Source organism: Dermacentor andersoni, chromosome 4 (genome assembly GCF_023375885.2).
Source record: "Dermacentor andersoni chromosome 4, qqDerAnde1_hic_scaffold, whole genome shotgun sequence".
Classification (NCBI taxonomy): Eukaryota; Metazoa; Arthropoda; class Arachnida; order Ixodida; family Ixodidae; genus Dermacentor; species Dermacentor andersoni.
Window position 1 is genome coordinate 13757096 of NC_092817.1, and position 23192 is coordinate 13780287.

Below are 23192 nucleotides of genomic sequence, written 5' to 3' on the forward strand. Positions count from 1 at the left end.
CCCCCATGGCCAGCGCCTCCTGGCATTGGGAACACAAACTTTCTCGCGCCGCCTAGCGGCCGTTTCGAGAAGCGCGGCTCTGGTATCGAGGACTTGACGTGCCTTACGTCAGCTATCGTGCCTACGTGTGCTCTACTCCGAGCCCGTGCAGTGGCTCCCTCTATCGCGATCTCCGCGAGGCATGGCGGCGCCACATTCAAAACCGGATTTCAACAAGGCGTTTTTCCTGGTTCATTTTTGCGGTCCACCCAGGTCCACCCTTGTTTCACTCGTTAGGAAAGTGGGTCGCCGCCGGCGCCCCTTGAGCAGGCTGCGTCGGCGACGGTACCGCACCGAGCGCGCAGCAGACAGTACACTCCGCTGTTGGCACCGATCCACGATCCCAGCTGCGCCGGCGCTACGGGGGGGGGGCTTATGGCTGCATTAAGCCAGTCAGTGTAAGTACACTCACTGAGGGTCCCCGAATGGGCGCGAGCTCTGTCCGTCGCCCCATCGTATGCATGCTGCGAGCGCTTTAATTCGTGCAACTTCGCTTATTGGCCAAGCAACGGATGGTGCGCGTGAGCTGTGGCCCGCGCTAGAGCAATTAGACTCTTGACGGCACTCGCTGCGTACATACTGTCCACGTCAAACGTCGACGGGACCAATCGCAATGTCCTCATCCTAATTTGCGGGTCTTGATCATTGGCATCGCGCATTTGCTCCTACCGTCCACCGCGTCTATCATCGGCATGCGCGTCGCTCTATTGTTCCGTCCGCACACCAAGGGTGCTTGTGGGAACCTCCTAAAAATTTAGAACAGACACCGCTCACCAAACCGCACTGCGCCTGCCGTGTGCCTCCTAAAGACGTTCGCTTCAGCCGTACGGAAATTACGTACGTATCTGGCTTGAATATTTAGACATGTTTCTCTTTGGCTGTGGCAACGGTGTATTTTCCAGTGCACTGTCGAATATAGACGGTATAGCGAAATAGAAGTAGACATTTAATGTCCATGTTGAAGCATAGCCTCATATAGAGGAGAGGAGGCTATGGTTGAAGAATATTGCCATGTTCACTCTTTAAGCAAATCAGAGGACGCTATGAGAGGGCGGTCCTGCTAGCCAATCCGAGATGGCGAAATCGAGTGTCCAGAACAGCATGTTAGGACGAACTGAACGACGCGTCTCAACACAACCCAGGCTCTTTCCTTATTCTACGACTATACTTCGGTGCACGGGCAGGCAGCTGCGAGAGGTATGCGAAGCGAATGCCGACGCGCGCGCACGCCGTTAATCGTGCACGGGCTATCTAGAATAATCGACTACGTGAAAGCGGGCAAATGAGAGCGCCCGGGGAAGTTGGGATCAGCTTTCGACTCGAGGGAGCTGCTCCTTCTGCAGACATTAAAGGTACCGTCGACCGAACACCAGGAGCGTATATAGACAGGTTGGTGGACCCCTTCTAAAGCGTAACCGATTCCTTGCATTCACGAAACGCATTTCTAGCTTTATCTTACAATCTCCTCAAATAGCCACAACTGCCTCCCGCCCTTTCTCTGCATGACAAGGAAGAGAAAAAGAAGCAAGGCTAGCCACGCCGTCGATGTATCAGTCGACACGTTCGCACGAAATACCTATGCTTTCGCAGAAGCAACGGAGCATCGAGCAATCTTCTCAATAAAAACGGCCACATTAGAGGGCTGTACAGTGACCTAGAAAGCACGGCTCTCCAGCCAATTAGGAAAACGAGTGCGCCGCTCCACTGCGTTCCTCCGCGCGCTTCCGAAGCCAAACGGGCCGAGCAGCCTAGACCCGGGGACGGCGAGCAGACGACAGTGAAAATGTGCTCTAGCTGACGAAAACGTTTGGCCCCGTCTCGTAGAACGATCACTTTCGAGGACAATTTTTTTTTTTCAACCTTTGTGCGACGTCATGTCCAGCGCGATGTCGAATCTGCTCGTATTTTACGATAGCGTTTGAGCACCGCCACCGTGGGCTGTTAACGCCGTCGTGTTTCATCTGCGACAACCAAATGCACGCTACAGTCGACTCCTAAGCATGGAAACGGTCGAACGCATGCATTTGGTCTTTCATGACAATACAATTTCGAAGTCACTGCATGCGCCCAAAACGAATTGTTCGTACAACCCACGACGGCGGCAGCCAGGAAATTAAATTAAATCGTCTGCATACTTTCTGACGCCGACTGGCGACAGCCCCAGTCCTGCTCGTAACAGCCGCCATGTTGCACGGCAGTTGTCGCTGGCGCTACTGACGCAGCAACTGGACTCACGGGGCCGGTCCGGAGCCACGAAAACGGAACAAGCACCGCTCACGCTCGGCGCGGTATGACATTACGCGCGGTCATTACACGGGCCAACGCGTCTCGCAGCGGCTCGCGCGAGACGCTGTCGTGCGATGGGAATAACCGCGAAAACGGGGCCGGTCCCGCGGCGCGCATCATCATCATATCCTTACGAAGCATGGCATTACGCCGAGACGATACGAGGACGGCCATCCGCGGTTACCAGTAACAATGGCTCGTGGGGACAGCAGGGAGAAGACAAGAACAACAACAAAAAAGTAGGTTTAAGTTGAAATGCAGGCGTAATGCAAATGGGTTGCGATTTCTGTCCGGCAGCGTGATCTGGGACAAGGCGTATCTCCTGCGCGTGGTTCCCAAAACAGACGGCGGCCACGAGTTGAGAGGGTGAAAGGTCCTTGTCGTTAAGGGCCTGTGTCATGCTGAAGACAGTCACAGACTTCACTGTGCTAATATTCCATAAAGCAGACCAGAAGTGGACTCGGAATCAATATACAGTGTGACTGTGGGTCTGTCGGGTAAATAATAATTGTCGAGAGGCATGCAGAAGCCACTTCTTGGCATGCCTCAGCTGCAGAAGGCAATGCATAGAAGCCGCTTGTGGGCGTGTAGTGTGCAACTGCAGGCGAAAGTCTTGGACTGGCGATGACAGCAGCATACTACGTGAGCAGAACCAGCACTGCAGGTGGCCGATTAGCGAGAGGTAGTGTGTCGCTGATTTGTTCGTGCATGACACGTCCGAGTTCTGAAGACAAAGGGGACTCAGACGACTGGGTAGCAGGTAGAAGTGACAGTTGGTGCCCGACTTCCTCTCGAGAGAGTTGTCTGATTTGGTCGAGCAATTAGGAGTAGGCAGGAGCAGTACTGGAACTATCGGTTAGGACTGAAGCCGTGTCGTCCGGCACGATAGCTCGGCGCATAGTAAAGAGTCGTTTGCGGAGCCCGTTGTAGCTCTGGCACAGGGTATACTGACCTCGTCAACCGTCTGAGAATTTTTCGACAAGAGCAGTTTGGACGGGTCATCCTCTATGCCTTTCATTACATTCTTTATATTTACAGTTTCTGCCATAGTAGGATTAATGCGCCGACAAAGGTCAACTACGTCTTCAATATAGCTGGTGAAGTTTTCACCCTTTTGCTGAGCGTGACCGCGCAAGCGTTGTTCTGCACAAAGCTTGTGCATAACCGGGCGACCAAAGACTTCTTTGAAACAGTTTGTAAATGCTGTCCAGGTGGAAAGGTCGGATTTATGATTTCGGAACCAGAGATTAGCGACTCGAGAAAGATAATGTCACTCAGTTTAGCTGTGTCATCCCATTTGTTAAGCGCAGTCGTCGGTGCTGCTGAAAATGGGAGGATCTCGGTGTAGAGCACTGGAGCAGACGACAGGCGATGCCTGGGGAGGATCAGGCTGTGTGTGGTCCTCAGGCATAGCCGAAACGGAAGGGAACGTCCAGCTGCGGAGTTCCAGGTCGGGAAAGGGCCCAGCACCTCCACCAAATGTCGAAAGGTGTTCTGGTTTAATTAATTAAGCCCTCAGAGAGTATAGCATCGCAGTGAGAGGTCACACCGCTCAGGCAATACGGGCACAGGGCTTCGACCAACTCATAGTCGTCATTGTCTTTGTCAAAGCAGCTCATACTGCTCGCTCTTCTCCAGTACATAATAAATAAATGCAAGGCAGAAAGCCATGGTAGCATGGCAGTGTAGGCCATTGAGTTAATGGAGGTTGTCTGGGCTGATTCACAGTACGACCAGGAAGCCAAACGCGCCTGGACGCTACATTGTAAATTAATTTCTTAAGTGAACACTGTAGAAGTGGACTAATAAAGCAACGTCTGTCTAGCTACTTTAACTATACATGTGCTGTAATACACTTGGGCCCAGTAGGACACCAAAGCACAGAGTGCTTTACAGGTTCAAAAACTGTCTTCTTTGATTCATGTCTTCATTATCTTTCATATGCCTTATTTGCGTGAAACGTGAGCTGCAATACATATTCTGAGAATATGCATCATTGCTTAAAGCCAACGAAATGCAATATGTAAATGTGTTGTAAAAATCACATCAAAATGATTTCCTAAAAAGAACAACGTGCCTTTTCTAGCCTCATTAAAGAGCAATACTTTAACATGAATGAAGCAACAGAAGAAAACAAGATTAAAAAATTTAACAATGTCCAACTTATCCAATTATCTAAGATTACCTGAAACATTCCCTAAAACACTGAGTGGAATGATTAATCTGCACAACAATGCACTGTATGTTTTTTTACAATGTTTTATCCCTCTGTGCCTTATGTGAGTGAAGCACTGCACAACTAGCGGGATGTGCAAGACTGAACAGATCTATCCCAGCAGCCATGACGTGCTGTAAATACCGCCAAATATATACACAAAGCTTTATGAGCCTGTCTTTCATCAGATTATTTGCACTGACTGAAATAGGCACAGTTCAATAAGCACTGTCAATCAGGGTCACTGCTATAAAGCAGAAGCTGTAAATGCATAGGGTGCCAAGTTGAACATGCAGTATGCAATTACGCCTCGCTGGTGAAGCTCACATCAAAAACCAGAGAACCAATAAAAAAAAAAAGCCATCTTGCTCAGTGAATGTTAAAACTAAAAAGTGGCATAAATAAACATCCACATCCAATACGTACAAGCCAAAAGAAGAGCTAAACATCATACACATGCACAAAGCATGCAACATTCCTTAGACACACACAAAGTGTACACTATAGAAAGCAGAGCACACAAGCCTTGCATTTGCCTGGGTGCCAAGGGCACGATCTACACTGACCTTGGCGTCGTGGTGCAGGACTGCAGGGCAGGGGGCTAAAGTGCACCGTTTTGGGCATGCAAGGCGATTTTGGCTGCATCGGCAAACTCCGCCTTGCCAAAGCAGGACGGCTCATGCTAGCCCCGTCCAACTCTGGACCAGCCGGGCACCCAGGAGAATGGTGGGTGTAAGAGGCCGGATTGGGTATGGGTTAGGAAGGAGAGGGAGGAGGGGACGAACTCTGGTTAGTCCGGTTAGTGCAAATTACCCTCTATGTAAGTGCTACCCCAACTAAAGAAGAGTGAGCTAATCTTTGTTTCAGGCATGCATGTGTTCACAACAGAACTTGCAAAGCTGGCTTGCATGATTTTAGGTACTAACAACAAAGGTACGGCAAGAATAACCTGGAAATTGCAGTTGCTTCATAGCTGCATGCCAAGGGATCAGTTGCCAACACACAAGTCAGTGGGTGCCAGCAATCTCGCCAAACGCATTCCAAATGGACACAGACTGTTGTGATGTTTTTTGCATGAGGCTATTACATGCACACCTAAAGTTACATGGTGGCAACATCTGGCTTCTATGCAGGTCAGCTAAAATAATTGATATTTCTGAGTCTGTAAGTTAATATGAAAATTTTGCCCTCTCCAATATATTAGGCACACACATTTATAAAGGGTGCAATGAAAGGCAGACAACTGAAACAAGCTAGGACTCCAAACATGTGGTACTATATAACTTTGTACGTGGGGTTATCAACAGTTACTGTGTTAGTGAAATTAGTGCTAATTAGCAAATTCTACTTCCATGCAACCCCTGCCAGTACATATAACATTGTACATACACCTTCACTGAAAGAAGGCACTTTAGGATGTTTTCTGAACTATGGATATGGAATCACACTACACTGACAGCTGAGGCAGAGTGCTGCTTGCTATCAGTAGGCATTGCACTCTGCAAAACCAATGTCAATAAATGCTGCAGCTAACTGCACTTTCAGTACAGACAGAACGGTCCAGAAAATATTGTGCGCAAAGCTATGGTGCAACTTCCAAAGTAACTAACTTCACTCTGTTCTACTCTAATTTTCTTATTGTGTTATTATACAGAATCTTGCATTGATAAAGAAGTTCGATATAAGCAACTTTCCCAGCTAAATCACAGTCTTGTTCACAATCACATTTCGCAGGGATGTGGCATTTCACAGTGGAGTTTCTTGAATTTTATGTTTGGAAGCAGTTATTGCCTAGATCATCCAAACTAAAACAGAAGTTCCCACTGTCAGTGGCAATGCTGGACCAAAAATGTGATAACAATAAAAATAACATCAAGGAAGATGAACTGTCTGCCATTGTGAAGAAAGAGGGAAGACAGCATTCTTGCCTTGGTGGCAACATACGCCACGACTGCTTCAACTGGGAAAACCTACATTTTTGTCTGGCACTGCAGCAGATGACGTACAGTTTTGATTTACCACTGATGAAACTGGCAAGTACTACTTTCAAATGTAATATTGAACAAAATGCACACACCATGAAGTGTGATCTCCATCTTAGATTCTGGTACAAATATTTGTCTTAGCTGGGAGAGACATTTATACTGGGCTCCTTTATCACTAATATCTCGAATAAAACGTTTCTTTTAATTTCTTACTGTCATATGACCCAAGCAATGAGCTTTGTAAGGTGTGAAGTAGAAAACAAAATGCTTCACTAGCCAGTGAAATTTACATTAATATTACATATCACATGCAAGGCATTGTGTACATCCAATAACAGCTCTCAACCAGCAGCCACTACTCAAATGAGTAGATATGTAGTACACTACTGCAAAACCAAGTAAACTATCAAAAAGCAGGCTAACCAAAAAATAGTGCAAAAGTAGCATGCAACCCAGCCTACTACAAGCAGTGTAATACACATCCAATCATGGCCCTGCAAGACGCTTTGTGTCCATTGCTGTCTCACCAAGGGCCTCTCTTGTGAAGTTCAGTGTGAAGTTCAGTGTGAAGCATCAGGTTCGGAACTAGTCAGACTTTCCACGTAGGAAAAAAACAATTCTCTTCCGTGTGACACATGACGGTTGCAGTGGCCTACCTTTTGTGGGTGGCCTTGTATTCCATGGCCTTGGGTAGTCTGGACGCTTTGGAGTGGGCTTTGTTTTGCATTCCGAGAGTGCTGAAAGCATGATATTTGAGGGGTGAGACAGGAAGAAACCAAGAGGATGGCAAATAAACGTGAATGGATGCTAAGGATTGTGCAGTCGTGAAAGAAAGGAATAGTGAAGGCATAGCATCGAGGGATACATAGAACAACGGTATGGATTAGAGATCAGTCGTGGGTCAATTTGGTCAATTAATCACAGGGAACCCTGATCATGAGAAAGAAATTCATAGAAGAATAAAAATAGGTTGGATCGCATATGACAGACATTGTCCGCTCCTGACCGGAAGCTTGGCCTCTTCCCCAACCAATGCAAAGTTCTTACACTCTGCACAGCAACAGGCAACTGACTCACCGGACTTGACTGAGGCCGCTCCCTTTCCAGAGGAGTGAACTGATGCCGCATCACCACCTAGAGAAGGGAATCAAATAAAAAGCACCCTGTGATTTTGCCTGACATGTAACCACCTACCCAGTGGCTGTGCGATCACACTGCTGAGCTCGAGGTCGCAGGTTCGGTCTCGGTCATGGTGGCCACATAATGATGGGGCGGCAATGGAAAAACAGTCATGTATCGTGCGTCGGGTGCACGTTAAAGAACCCCAGGCGGACAGAATTAATCTGGAGCCTGCCACTACGGCATGCCTCATAATCATACCTTTAGCCACGTGAAACCCCACCATTTATTCAATTAAGTTATTTGATGGGTAACCGCACTTGTACAACAAAATAACATTGAAAAGCTGCACATTTGGTCTGTCTGCATAAGTTGAGAGGCAGAGGGTGTGAGATGGGCGCGTTTAGAGAGACAAGAAAAGAATAATAATAATGAACAAATAATGCTGAAATTTTCAAACATGTAATGAACCATTCCACATCAGAAATCTTGAGGAAAGGAAATCATGCTCGACGACGTGGAAATGGTGAAAAATGACCTACTGGTTGATTGATTTATGGGTTTATTAACATCCCAAAGCAACATATGGACTATGAGGTATGCCGTAGTCGGGGGCTTCGGTTAGTTTCGATCCCGTGAGGTTCTAATGTGCATCAAAATATAAGTGCATGGGGATTTCGGCCCTATCGAAATGGCACCACCATGGCTGCCCCTGACCTTGTGCTCAGCAGCAGAGTGCCATAGCCACTGAGCCATCATAGCAGGTCACAAGATGAACAATTAATATGGAAATGCAAATCAATGTATTAACATCAACATGTTTTATGTTTCAAGACTAATTTTATTTCACATTTCATTTTGTTAGTGCAAACAGCATGCAACACAACCTTTATTATATCAACACGACCGAACAATTAAAGTGTCTTGGCTGATAGAGGCTCAACGATTAAATATTTAAAATTTACAAATGGAATAGACAGAACTACAGCTCATAAGCACAAAAGAAAAAAAAAGCCCGTTCTAACCAGCATACACCACTTTTGTGGAGCACGTATTTATTTAAGCATGTTTGTGTGTAATTGGTCCATGATACAGCACATCACTGCATTACGAAGACAACAAGGTGGCATATTAACCAGCAGGCTTATGAAGACAATAATGCACCCTAGCTAAACCAAGGCCGCTCAGTACTTTTTTATTAATAAAAAAATTTCTGGTAACAAAACAGCCAGCTTTTGTTCTGCCTAACATTCATTCATCATGGTTATCAAAAGCAGTTATAAAGCTCTCACCTTCACTCAGCATTTCCTTTACCGGTTGTTAACTTAACCCCTTAACTTCCGATGACGAGGTAACTCGTCATCACAATGAGCATCCCCTAGTGCCAGTGAAGAGTTAACTCGTTGTGAACTTTCTGCAATTTTTGCACATGTGTATGTGTATATGCAGTTTCTTGCAATTTTGACAAATAAATAGTACACAATGACTTTTGCTATTTTTATCTAAAAGACCAGAGCATCGCACGCGAAATGCGAAGGTTGTGGGTTCGGTTCCCACCTGTGGCAAGTTGTTTTTTCATCCACTTTAATTTCCATTAATTTATCCTTTCTTTATTTCATTTATTAAGCACAAGTAATTTCCCCTATGTTGTCCTTGGTGTCAGTGTTTGTTGGCTTCTTATGATATGACTAATAAAACTCAGGCCCCTCGGTTAACCCCTTTCTTCTCGTTTAGTCAAAATTCAAGCCATTCCTGGTATATAATAATTTTTCAGAAAGGATTGGCACAAGAAATGTAGGTCTAAAAGATATTCCACACTCTAACATGTTTTTAAGTTTGTCAAGGAAGTTAAGGGGTTAAACAACAGCACTCAATAATGTCTGCAATAGGCACAATTTTTCTGCAGTAAGTATGCCAAAGACATGGTAGGGCTCTCGACTTTCCTGAACAGCTGCAAAAGAACATCACTAGTGGAACTTGGAGTTTCACTTTCTGAATCCACTTTCAAGATTGCCTTGGAATTGCTTGCACTGTGAGACTGAACTAAGGATCCAGATATATGCTAAGGGTATGAACCGATTACCACCTTCTACTACGTAGATTTAAAGAATAGTCACATATATTTTTGAACTAGAAGAAAATCTCTACTACACACTTCTCGCACATATAAGGATCACAATTAGCAAGTATAAAGGTTGGGAACCACTTATGAGAAATCTTATTCAGACAAAAAAAATTGCTTCAGAATTTCAGACCTGTCGTCATCAAAATTATTATGACATTATGACAAAAAGCAAAATTTTCCAATGTTGTGTCGCTAAGGCTAGGTATGATGCTGCTGCTCATAAAAAAACAAGCAAGAGTGCTGCACGTTTGTTCTGGCTGCGCTCACATGTGACAGCTCCAACGAAAGCAGGCATGGAGCAAGTCACTGTATCATCACGTCGTGACTCATGAAAGTTACGACGGTACCAAAACCAAAACTGGTTCGTGGAAATGTGCATTATAACAAATTGGTGAGGGGTGCCATGGAACTTTCCAGCGTTTTCCAACAATTCAGGTCACTTAAAGCAAAAAAAAAAAAGAAAGACAACTGTCACGCCAATACCTTAAAGTACTTTATTTCATGATGCCTCCATTGTACTCCACATTCTTGGCATTGTTTTTAATATATCATTTGGATATTTTTGAGTCCTCCTGTTTACGCCTTGTATGGCTAGTGGTGAAAATAGAATGAATGAATGAATGAAACCTGTCGCTGGTGCCATCCACTGCAGGAGCTCAGTGTTCATGGTGTTTTGACACTGAGCTCATGGGTTTTAATCTCAAGTCAATGCAGCTGCATTCGGATGGGGGCAGAAATGCAAAAATGCTAGTGTGCTCAAATTTAGGCATGCAGTAAAGAACTCTGTCAGGTTGTTAAATTTAATCCTGAAGCACACTGGCAATTCTCATAACTCTGGTACAGCTTTCAGGTGTCGCACAACTAATTAACCTGACTGGATGCACAAGAACATCAATGAAGCTCAGCGTGTTTGCCTGGCAATAGCCTTTCATTTAAAAAGCACCATGACACAGTTACTTTGGTTAGCACACGAAACATTGCTTCAAGTTTCAAACATCAAGTTTCATTGCCAGTAATAGCGTTGGAGAACTGTGATTATACATCTTAGTATAAATGCATTGTTAAAGGATGGTACAAAGTTTTTGAAAGTGACATGCAGTCCTGCCTTGTTATTACGACGATGATTACCATGAATGACTCAAAAAAGGGAGTTTTCTTGGGGACACAAAACTTTTCCAATGCATTTGTGCGTTGTTAATATGGAAAGTCGCTATCTGGACAATGAACAAGGTGGAAATGCACACAACAGTAGATGCTCACGTTTTTTTGTCTCACTAATGTGGACAGTGTCAGTACGGACAGGACATCCTCTCAATGAAAGAGAACTGAAAGCCCTGTGCACGCAAGTGGCAGCAAGCTGCATCACTGTCTGCAAAACCACCATTGGCCAATGTCTCTTTCACGGCGACAGTAACATGACAGCGTCAGTATTCACATCTTCTCTGAAGCGTACGCACTTTCTGAGCCAAGGTCTGAGACTGCTAAGTCTTTCGTTTGTTCGACTGGCATCCTATACTATCGGCGTCAAGTGAAATGTGAACAGCAGAGCATTTGGCTGAAACATAACTCAAGGTACAGTGCGCGCTGCTGAGACATCACCCTTGACAGGCATGCACAAACAGTTTGACCATACTGCGTGATGATACTACCCCTATACTTCGATATTTTCGTCTGTGTTTTGGTTATCTTTTATATGAAAGTGAGAAAAGAAAAATAGAAGAAAACAGAAGCTCAGACATTGCTGAATATGGCAAGTACTATCCCACAGTTTGGCAAAACCAGTTGAGCAAACCTATATCTAATAATGACTGCGCAAACTGTTCCGCAAGTACCGCTGTTCACATTTCATTTGACACTGATAGCACAACCAGTTTCGCCCACTATGAGACAATAGTCACCCTATACTGCAATATTTTAGCGTCTGCTTTCTTTTATTGTTTTTTTCTTCTTGATTTTAAATAAAGGAGAACCAGAACTGAAACAAAAATATTGCAGTATAGGGGGAGCATCATCGCGCATTGCAGTCAAACAGAATGTGCGCACCTGTCAATGGTGATGCCTGGACGGTGCACGCTATATCTTCAGTTATGCTTCAGTCCAGTATGTGTCGTACTGTGTATTGGTTGCAAGTACGAGCAGTGTGCTGAGACCGCCGGTCACAGTACAGTCACTGTGTTCATTCAGTAGTACATGGGTTCAGGTCTGCGATGCCTTTCGTGTAATAAATATGTAATATTTTGGGACATAAAAGCATGATAGGTAATGTTACATTGAAATGAAGATGCATACCTAAGTGTTTCTTTCATATGCGATGGATTATTTTTTTGGTCACAAATGTGAGCAGACAGAGAAGTGTCTTTGACCATCCTAACGCTGCCTGCTATGTATGAAACAGAGCATAGGGGGCTCACTACTGAGACGTCTGACTACTACTAGTAAGGACAGAGGCCTTTCAGTTTTCAGAATCACAACCGACACGACTGAACCTCGTTATACGTAGCATCTGACTTGGAAATGCCTTTATTATATTCAACATTCATTATAAGCATATACTATTCATTGCACGATGATATCGGAAATAAGCATTTTATATTTACTTAAATATATCTAACAATTTGTCAAACTGAGTTATATAAAACTTCGAGTTTATTTAGCCTATATCAACAGAGAAACGTGTCCTTGTGGAGTATTCTAACTGTTGTCAATTCAGCTCATTCATGCTGAAAGTAACCATTATCACATTTTTTTCCAGATCCTTCTGTCACATGAACAAAAAAGAAAGATAACTTCCACCTTGAAAGTGGGAAGAAAGACACCAACGTACACTCCATCATTATCAAATGACTGCTACTAAGAACAAGCAATGAAAATCAAAGGCTAGTCACTGCCATGCTGCAATGAAATTCAGTAAGGTTTCCAAAGTTGGGTGAGTTGGAATTGATGCATTCTTTGCATCAGCGCGAAAAATGACAACACAAAAAGGAAGGACACAGGACAAACACAAACTGAAATCCATCGTCAATTTGACCTTCTTGTATTGGAATACACGCCTGCAAATGCGTTGTTGGACTAATCAAGGTTTTGCACATACTGAAAGAATAAAATGTTGTTAAAGTAAGAAAAGTGGTGAAATTCCCTACCTTTCATAATGGTGCTGTCCTGTGCTGTTGTGGTACTTTCAGCAGTGTCATCCTTTGAAGACTCACCACACCTGAAAATATCGGCATATTGCCGGTTATCTGGGTGTCAAATGCTTTGACAGTAGTAATTGCGAGCTTTAACAATGGGGGTGTGTTTACTCTAGGAGCTGTAAGAAACAGCAATACAAACAAAACAGCGTAGTTGCGCATGCAGAACATAAAATAAATTTTGGATTTTGCAAATGCGCATCAGTCACGTTAATAAAAGCTAAACAGTCTGTGCTAAATTGCCATCCCAAAAAATTCCAAATAATCGATGTACCTGGTGTTAAATGGCTACAAAAGCCAGCGAATACGGAGGGAAACCATTCTGCAACAAGCCACCTTTGTATCAGTCAGAACCAGTCATGTTCACAATGCAGCCAGCAATATAACAGGCTTCCTGCACATATTGGTGAGCTGTCACATTCTCCAATGCTCTTCTGCTTCAAACAACAGTTCAGCAGTTACCTAGCTATCCGAATATACAGGAAAGACTGCGCATCATGAGACCCAACGTGTGTAATCCATTCTGTCTGCTCTCATTATGGTTGCACAGAATGAACTGCATTATCACTTAAGTCAAATTGCCCTTGGGACCTACAGCAAAAGAACCCAAAGACATGGCTCTTGGAGCATGGATGTAACTTTGACGGCACCTATCGTCCACTTTTCTCTGTTGCCACATGAGCACTGGCCACAGATGGACTGTTTATGGCACTGCTCACATGAGCAGTCCCTCAGGCTGGCTGTGCGAATCCAGCTACAGTAGAACCCCGATTACACGACTTATCGGGACTGCGTGAAAATGTCACACAATCTGGCCGTCCTTTGTCAAAGTGATAGAAGGTTTGTTAACAGGTGTGATTTGCTTTTGGAAAATCCAAAATGCTTCAATAATTTCCTGTGTTTGTTTGTCTTTGTGCCTTGTGATTACGGCGACGCTACAGAAGGTCGGCACCCATTAACAGTCGCTACAATGACTTGACAATTCGGAGGTCTCTGCACCTTTCAAGGCGTTTCCATGTTGTGAACCAATGCGCCTGTGCAGTCATTGTCATGACTGTGGATGGCACTGGCCTTGTGTAGCACTACCATAATCACATGGCACAAGGACCAATGCGAGTGGGAAATTATTGAAGCATTTTGCATTTTCATGAAGCAACACACATGTATTAGCCGGACTTCTATCACTTCGACAAAGAACAATGGCATTCCTTGACTGCTCGTAACTTGTCTGTGTAATCTTCTGTATAGTTGACCAACACTGATGTGTCAGCGTGGTTTTCTTGTTTTTGTTGTTGTGCATTGTTCTATTTATGCCCCAATTCGTTTCCAACAAAGCTTCAGTTACCAGAAAGTGCTTGTCCCGTCTTTATCTCTTTCTGTGTCTTCATTTTGCCATGCACTGCTATCACTGATGAGTTCCAAGACCCCTGATTAGCCATCCTTTGGCAGACTTCTCCCACTGCTAGCATTAACAACCAAAAAAAAAGAATTCGTTACATATAAAAGAAGGACATAAGCATGCATCATCTAATGCAATGTAACATTAAGTCTCATACCTCCACGTTGCAATATATGGCATAATTATCACATGAAAGGTGTCACAGATCTGAACCTATTTATAATCGAATGAGTGCCATTTTGGCATTCTGCAGTGATTTTGGCAAGCTGTGACCACAATGCAACGCTTGCAATCACGTCCAAAACATAGTACCTCACTAACTGGGACAACAAAGGTGCACAAATAACATGCAATTTGATGTAACCTTACGCCCACAAGTTGTAGTTGTAATATTACATAGTATTTATTCTGTGGAAAGCATTGCAGGCCAAAATGACTGCACTGTGAATCGTGTGGAGCGAGACTTTATGACTGCGTTACTTGCATAGCTGCCGCAGCGCTGCCTGCTCGGCCATTCAAGCCTAGCTTCTTCTGTTTTGGGGAGAGAAACACCACAGACTCACGGCGAGTCGTGGTGGCGTTCACTTGATGGCGTTGCAGCATCGGCCTCGGTTCGAACACTGCCCCTGGAGGATGTGCTGCAGCGCCCCGGCTTGCGGAGAGTGGGCGGCAGAGCAGTGGGTCGGGTGGCCTGCTGCTTGGCTCCTTCCAGGTTAGTGAAGACCTTGCTTTTCACCTCTTTCACCTGCATTGCAGGAAGGATAACATCAGCAAGATAACATTGGACAACATTTGTTAATGCAGTTATGTATTCACTTGTTTGCCTCGATTATTATAAATCTTATGTAATACCCAGACTATTTTTCAAAATCTTGGCCGAAAGCAGTTCTCATGCGAGTCAGCATTTGGACTAGCTGCTGACACTACATATTACGCAATGGCTGTTATGAAGAACACAGACCTTCCCATTGGAGGACAGGGCATCTCCTCTCTGCACAGTTGCATGTGAGTGCAACGACGCATGCTGCCGCTTCTGCGGACCTTTTGAGTAGGGGTTCACAGGTGTTCACCACAGTCCACAAGACATCATGGGGACACTCAGGTAGCTCTTGCTGGAAATAACTATTCAGTAACCAATTATTTATTTGAGAAATGTGCATTCACTAATTTGCTACTTTCACTGTTGAAATCATTCAACTCTAACTGCTCTGGTGTAAAATTTGATGCAAGTGATCTTCGGTGAGACATTTGTTCTCCAATTTTTTTTTTTTTCAGCATGAAAGTGGAGGTGTGGGTCTTTTGTGACTGGTGGCTCTTCGAATACAGTAATTGATATAAAAATGTTCCTAATTTGGTGCAATATAGTGCTTCCTCAGTTATAACCAGCTGCCAGTTATGCCAAAGCAACACCTGAACTATGAAGAATATTGGAGACGATGGCTGCAGATTAATTTTGACCACCTTAGGGTCTTTAAACGTACAGCGATGCAAAAGCACTAATGACACGTTTGAGTGGCCATTTCAGAGCATTCTGGCAGTGCTACCAAAATGCTGCATCACAAGATGAACTGAGTGAAATAAGTGTCATTCATGCTTCATTATCCACGTTTGACCCTTCTTGCAGGCACAGTAAAGCTTAACTGCTGTCGCACACGACCTGTGAAGTACTGCTGGAGTGCTCATTAACATTACCAGAAAAATATGCCATAAATCATTCGATACTTTTGGACCATCTGTGCACTCTTCACCCAAAGGAAACCACACACTAGGGGAGAAAATGAAATTCAAGCTTCTCTTTCTCATTTGAAGCACATGATCTTATGGTAAGATAAAAGATTTCAGTGTTTTTGTTTTCTCTTTTGAGAATTTGGAATGCAAGAGGGACCCACAGAAGTTGCCAGGCTGAGTTTTCCCTTAATTTCAAATGTGATATCATATTTTGCGATGGTCAGGAGTTAACCAGACACAGAGCAGACACAGGCTGCTGCCAAAATCGATGACATCATCAGAAAATCATACAAAAATGTCAAGGTGGCAGCTCCGCACAACTTTCGCTTTACCGTCCTTTCTAACACACCAATGGTAAAATCAGTGGTAAAGTTTTACCAATCATGGTTAAACTGGCCTATTTGCAATTCTGTAAGTGTAACTGAGCACTCAAGCCCACCTTAATGTTCCTGTTCACCGTCCTCTTTAATATCCACCAACATTGAAGCATACGGGCATTTTTTAATTCCAGTTTCATCAGAACAGAGATGCTTGTTATCAGCATGGCTCTATTAGCTGAATAACTACATTGACTTTACATACATGCCACCCTTCTGCCACGCCACTTGCTTGCTACAAATGTATCATTAAAGCATAATAGCTTGCACAGAGTCCTCCCAAGAGTTTACCTCAAGATCATTTTCTGTAACATTCAAATTATATACCGCACCACTAATACTACCCAGACAAAAACAAATCTCTCTCCCTATATATAGACTGCCTTTGTGCATTTCAAAAGCGACCAGCACAGCTGGTGATCATGAACACATATTACTAGTGTGTTGTCAGTGTAGTGTGCAGTAATCTCAGTCTGTTGTCTATGGAGTAAGCAAATAATAATACGTTGGGCTAAAAGGCAATATAAAAATAATGTTTTCGGAGCTATGCATTAATAACTACACTATGCCACGCACAAGTATGGCTGATATTTTCTGAATGGGCCGTTTGCTAAGCTGCATCTGCCAGTGTTCCATGATACATACTTCACATGACTTCATTGAAATGCAGCACAATGAACACATACGGTGAAACCATGAACACTGACTTGCTAAACTGCACTGACACTTCTGAAAGGTCCCCTCTCATGTCTGGCATCAACGGTACTCACAATACAGCTACAAACATTCAAGAAAGCATGTACGCAACAGCTGTGTGTAGATCTGGGCACAAGCTCCTGAGAATAAAGTCCAGAGAGAGTGAACTTCTGTACAAGCAACCCCAAGCTGTTCACAGAACACATGCACATAGTAAAAGTATTTTCAGCTCCATGCCGATCAGCTTAATATGCATATCAAAAAGCACATCTCCCATTTCAGTGCCTATTTGTCATGTTTGCATTATTCAAAAGTGATGAACCTTCTTACATAAAGTGTTTTCCCTTGGGTGGAAACCAGCACACCTCAACTTCCATGCTTATTATTATGCCTGTTTTCTGCATAACTGCATTAAACTGCCCAGTCAAATGTCATGCTTAAAGACAGAGTTACATATCTTAATAGTCGAAGTGCACTACTTCAGTTTCAGTTTATTGTTCAAGATACACAGTTGGTCGTTAGTAGTATACAGGCCAGGGTCCCAAAGTCAAACGACTGCAGCGGCACCCTCGGTTAACAAATAGATTGGTACAATATGATTCATTAATACAGCGGTGTAAAATTATGCTATCTATAAGTAAATAAAAAGCGAACGAAATAGTGAAAAGGAATACATTCGATTTTCATACAAGGAGTCATACATAATAATAAAAAAAATTTGCACACTACCAATCTAAATTGTATAAACCTATTTAACAAATGAAGTACACACTTTATATACAAAGTAAATTATTCAGGACAACTAGTTATACTTTAAGTTCATATTTGAATGCATGCAAAGATCATGATGATTTAAAAGCATGAGGCTTGAAAACATATTAAGAGCTTGAAAACATATGCTGGATAGGTTATTCGAACCAAAAAGAGCTCTATGCTTACCTTTGGTTTTACCTTGTCATCAGCCATGCTGGCGGCCAATTTTGAAGTAACGTCATCCCATCGACCTTTCTTTGGTTGCCTTACAATTTTTTTTGTTGGCTCTTCACTTTCTGTTTTGCTTGCTTCAATCATTGCTTTTACTTTAGAGACCACTACCTTTGGTGCTGGCTTTGGAAAGGAAATGGGTACTCTCTTCAATGTTGTCTTTACCGCTTTGCCTGTCTTCTCCATGGCAGCAACCTTAGCCTCTTCAGGCTCAGCCACTGGCTTTTCAATGTCAATGTCATCAGCATCTTTAGTTGCAGTCTCAGGTTCGTTGGTTTGGCTTTCACCCGCCTCGGCAGGGTGCGCATCCAGACTACTGCCCTCTTCACGGGTCATTTCTCGTTCTCCAGCGGCATGCACAACTTCTGGTTCACTAGTGGACTGTTGCTGCACTGCGCCCGCTTCATCTTGCTTCACGGCCAACATGGGATCCTTGGACACCGGTGCCTGCAGATGGAGGGATGGCAGGTGCTTCCCGGCAGGCGAGGGGACACGGCCACAGTCCGGGCAGCAGTCCGGATGGAGATTTCGTCTTTGAAACTCTGACTCAGAGACGGCGCCACTATCTTGGCTGCTGCAGGTGGACCACCGCATCATCTTGTCTTCACACGGGCTCACTGCGGTCCCTGCTTCACTTTGGTTCTCCATTTCAGAGTCACCCTGGAAGCCTGTGTCTGTGCTGCGCACAGTGTAGGCCGATGTGGGTCGCTTGGGCCTGGTGCCATCCTCTCCCTGCAGGCTGCTCAGGTTGACTGCGGTCAGTGCATCGGCTGCACTTGGAAGCTCGCACTCCACAGAACCAATGCTGGTCGCAAACCCAGATGAGCATTCGAGACTGTCGGATGTCTTCTTCATGCTGGATTCATCAGAATTAAGGTCGGCAGTCACCGAAGAGGGAGTCTCGGACATAGTATGACTAAGTGGGGAAGGCTCATTGGTTATGATGGCTCCACTGCGAGCCATAACCGTGTTGAGGTAGTCTACTTGGTCGGGGAAATTATACTGCAATATTCGCAAAACATTACTACTTATCATTGGAATGTTGTCGTCAGTAAGGGGGTCACTAGGCTTGAATTCTGTGGATGCAGCACAGGGCTCCTCATCCCCCTCATCTAGCTGCTCTTCGTCCACAATGTCAGCCACATCATCTATAGAAAATGAATTTGGGAGAACCCCTTGGTACGACTGTCCATCAACAGACACAGCAATATCTCTCATAGCACCATCTGTTAGTATTCCCAGGCTGTCTTGCTTCGAACCTTCATCCATCTCATCCATGATTTCGGCAATTGGAGAAAGAAAGTCAACACCCCCAACAGCTCCTTCTGGGCTTTGCGAAAGTGTTTTCTTAGCACACCTGTTTTCAACTTCGTCAGAATTTTCATGAATGGGGGAAAGAGTGTTTTTCGGTGCAGCACTTGGATCAGGAGCTGGTTCCTGTGGTGGTAGTTCACTCATCAGTGCAGAGCGAAGTTCCTGAAGAACCTCCGGACTCACACGATCACGTAGCGATGAGTCTCTACGATCATAGTCATCAGAATCACTGTCTGGGGAACAAGTTGTAGTTGCATCTCTCCATAACGGCGCATGGTCAGCTGAATATGATGCTGCCTCAGTATTGCGACCAGTGACATAACTGCCAAGCTCATCGACTTCGTCTCTTGTATCTATTTCTTTCTGCCTTAATTTTGACGCCCTGCCTGAGAACCCGAGCTTGGGGAGGCGTGACAGGAGGGATGCACTTTTCGGCCTAACTGCTGGCTGTTCATTTTCCGTCTGAGCCTGTGAAGATAACTCGGGCAGTGTTCGCACTGACTGCTGGACGCGCAGTTTCACTTTCGACTCTGGTACAAAGATACCATGGTTCGGACGGCATGCAAAATAGGTTACTCCATCAACAATGCCACTGTGCTTTCCACCTGCTGCGTCATCAAGCTCAACACCACACAAAACTCCTTCGGCAAAATGCGTTTCTCCATAGTATTGAAGTACGCCGTGTTTCGATTCTCCTATAGACACACGATCACCAATCTTTAGATACTTGTGGGTTCTTCTGAATGCCTCATCAACTGGTGCTTCTGTACTCTGATGATTTAATGAAGGGGAAGTCGGTTTTGGAAGTGGCTCCGCTTCTGACGGAAGGTTTAAGGTGGCTTTGGGGAGGAGTGCTGTGAAGTCTTCTAGTTTCTTGGCAATGACACGCTGAGGTCTTGGAATGAAACGGGCAATCTTGGAGCTCCTCTGCTGTCCAGTATCAGGCCTGTGACCCTGGGAATAAAAAAAAATAATCAAAAGATCGTTTTTTTGTTTTTGTTTTTTTGGTGAACACAGGCACAACAGCCACCCAACACGCACTTCCAATCCTGTTGCAAGCACTGTAGTAATCAAGGGTTGTACAACACACCCGACAAACTCAGGTCACACGAGGAGGACTGCGGAACTCCCACATCTATCCCAGAAGACAGATGCTGCCTGTCAGCAGAAGTGGTGTACAGCCACTGCTCTGAACCTACCGCGGAGAAGCGCTTTTCCTGTTCTCTCAAGACGGTGTCCTTCTCTCCAATCAGAAAAGGAAACACGGTCCTCCGCGCCACCACCAAAATAAACACACGCACCCGCCCTTCGCTTGGGCCCTTCCATTTCTCAACGTGTTCCATCCCATCCAGCAGATGACCCTTTCTCGCATCCATTTCGGGTTTTCTCCCTCTCTCGCGCTAACTCCGGAGGAGGGCAGGCACTCCTGACCCACATTTGTGGGAGCCCGCAGTGTCGCTCTCGCCACGGCGCTAAGCATGCAGTCAGCTCTTCGCTCTCCAAACATTTTAGAGGAGGAGGAGGTTGAAAAGTGGAGAGAACATCATACGAATCCGCAAGAGCGCGCGGAGATGTGCTAGTTTAGAACAAGCAAATATTTAAAAGTAGACAGCACCAGTAAATGACCTGCCAGTGGGAGAATAAAGATGTGCGGTCGGTCGCACGCGCAGCGAACAATACGACGTACGAGGCGAGGCGCAAGTTACTGCAGCCTGCCTCGAAGGCGCAGAAGGGAAAGGTGTGCCGTTTCACGCACACGTGCAGAACGTGTACTGCGGTGGAAACGAAAAATAAAATTAAAGTTAAGGGTGTGCTTTGTGCACATACGTAAGTTCTAAGAACACGGCCGGGAAAACAACGTTTGCGCCGCGATATGTCACTGCGACCACACGCACGCAGCTGCTGGAAACAATATTGTTTATTCTGGATGTTTCGTTCTAAAGCAGTGTCTCCACAACATTTGTTTGGTTCGACCCGATTCTCTTTAAGAGAACCACGGAATAGAGAGAAGGGCAAAAGGCTCCGTGGGACCATCTTATCGTAGTTACACCGAATACGCACACTACCGCGCTGTTTTCGACGGGAGCGTTATTTGACATTTTGCGCACGTTTTTTACTTCCCCGAAGTGCATTGTGCAGCCCGTACGTTGAACACAGCCGCACTATCGGCTTCCACGTCTGTGTAAACGTTAAACGGCCTTTACTGAAAATGAGCTAAAGAAACCGTCCTTCACTGGCCGTATCACGCGCGCGCCGGAAGCCAGCGACTTATAATATTACTAGAGTATCAAACAGTCACTTGTGCAGATTACGGTTACGACCTGAGCAAGTGCGACCTCTGTGTGCTACTTAACCAACAGGGGCCTGCCGAAGTCTATGTCCAGACCTTGGTACAGACAGACCAGTCCAGACCAATGTCTACAGTGTCGCTATCAGGCGGGACCGCGCGACTGGCAATCACGTAGAAAAATAAGTTCTGCTTCGTCGAACACTACCCCATTGAAGGTTCGGAAAAACGCGTTCCTATGCAGTGTTCTGTACTTCGAGGCCACTGTAAGCAGAACTGCTTGAGGCAGTGCCTAGGAAGAACCATAACGTTACGATTCACATGAACATATAGCGGAGTCAGCTAGGCGACATGCTATTGATCGGAGTGACGCGGGGCTCCGTATACGCAGCCGCGCGGTCGACAACCGGGCCTCTCTGGCCCAGAAATTAAAGGAGATAGTACGAATATAATGATTAAAAGGAAAAGTAGTTGATCATCTCAGACACAGCAACATCGCTTTGCAATCACAGCCTCGCGAGTGACATTCAAACGCCGGATTATATATTTTATGTGACGCACGATCTCAACGTATGTTCGGCATCGCCAAGCAGCAGGCGTTTCTTCTCACGCACCGGTGCCACACCCCCGAAAGACAGACCTTTGTTTCAACTTTTGGTGATCCTACACACATATTTACACATATAATACTACGCGTAGTTAAATCTAACGCTGCATAAAACAAGGAAAAAGAAACCGCAAACGCTGGACAGGGAATCTGCAGCGAGTAGCGACCTTTGCGTTGACGATGCGATGCGCCGTGCAGGCATGTTCGTAAGGAAAGGTATCATTATAGTTCCCAGAGAGGAAAGCCTAAATGACGCAGCAACAAACGACGGTCCGGGGCCACGCCAGCTCTCAACCGAAGACGTTCAGCGAAAAACAACGAAGCGTGTGAGCGATAACATGTGACAACGGAGTGTGTGCAGCGGACGCTGCTATCAGCGCCGACTCCACTCACCTCTGCCATTGCGGTCGGATCAACGGTATCCTCCAACTCCCGCGCGAATTGAAACACCTCACGGGCACATATTGAAGACGTAGCGGTAATTAATTCGCCTCGCAGCTTCGAGGGAGGCGAGCGAAACAAGTTACAGCGCACACATCGTTGCCACACAAGCAATACGCATACGTCGCTACGCGTCTTGCAATGTTTTCTTCATCTCTTGCGATAATTTTTTTTTTTTTCTTTACCCTGTGGAGAGGCTGATGGCACAGGCGCAGGCACAGCGAGGAGGCAGGTGGCGGGAGTGGGAGCGCTGCTGATGCAGTCAGCAGACGCGCAAGGACTTATGGGTATAAATCAATGCGCGTAGTTGGTAAAAGCTACCGCTGTTTTCTGCGCAAGGCGTTGCAACGCACCCGATGTAAGAATAAGTTCCTCGTTGTCGCAGCTTTTTATGACAGTCAA

General features: G+C 45.2%; 1 protein-coding gene across 3 annotated transcripts in view; it reads right to left on the reverse strand.

Annotated features, from left to right (window-relative positions):
* Positions 1-22968, reverse strand: part of LOC126535961 (uncharacterized) — a 146733-nt gene extending 123765 nt beyond the window's left edge. For 2 of the 3 annotated variants that reach the window (XM_050182839.3, XM_055073408.2), the window contains exons 1-7: positions 22743-22968; positions 18097-20409; positions 14920-15101; positions 12910-12980; positions 7603-7659; positions 7182-7262; positions 5107-5238 (exon numbers count right to left, since the gene is read on the reverse strand). In XM_050182839.3, coding sequence (XP_050038796.3) covers positions 5107-5238; positions 7182-7262; positions 7603-7659; positions 12910-12980; positions 14920-15101; positions 18097-20409; positions 22743-22751 — 2845 coding nt within the window. In that variant the 5' untranslated portion in view covers positions 22752-22968. The remainder of the gene's footprint in view (positions 1-5106; positions 5239-7181; positions 7263-7602; positions 7660-12909; positions 12981-14919; positions 15102-18096; positions 20410-22742) is intronic. The other variant, XM_055073407.2, reaches the window with a different exon arrangement.
* Between the last annotated feature and the right edge of the window lie 224 nt (positions 22969-23192).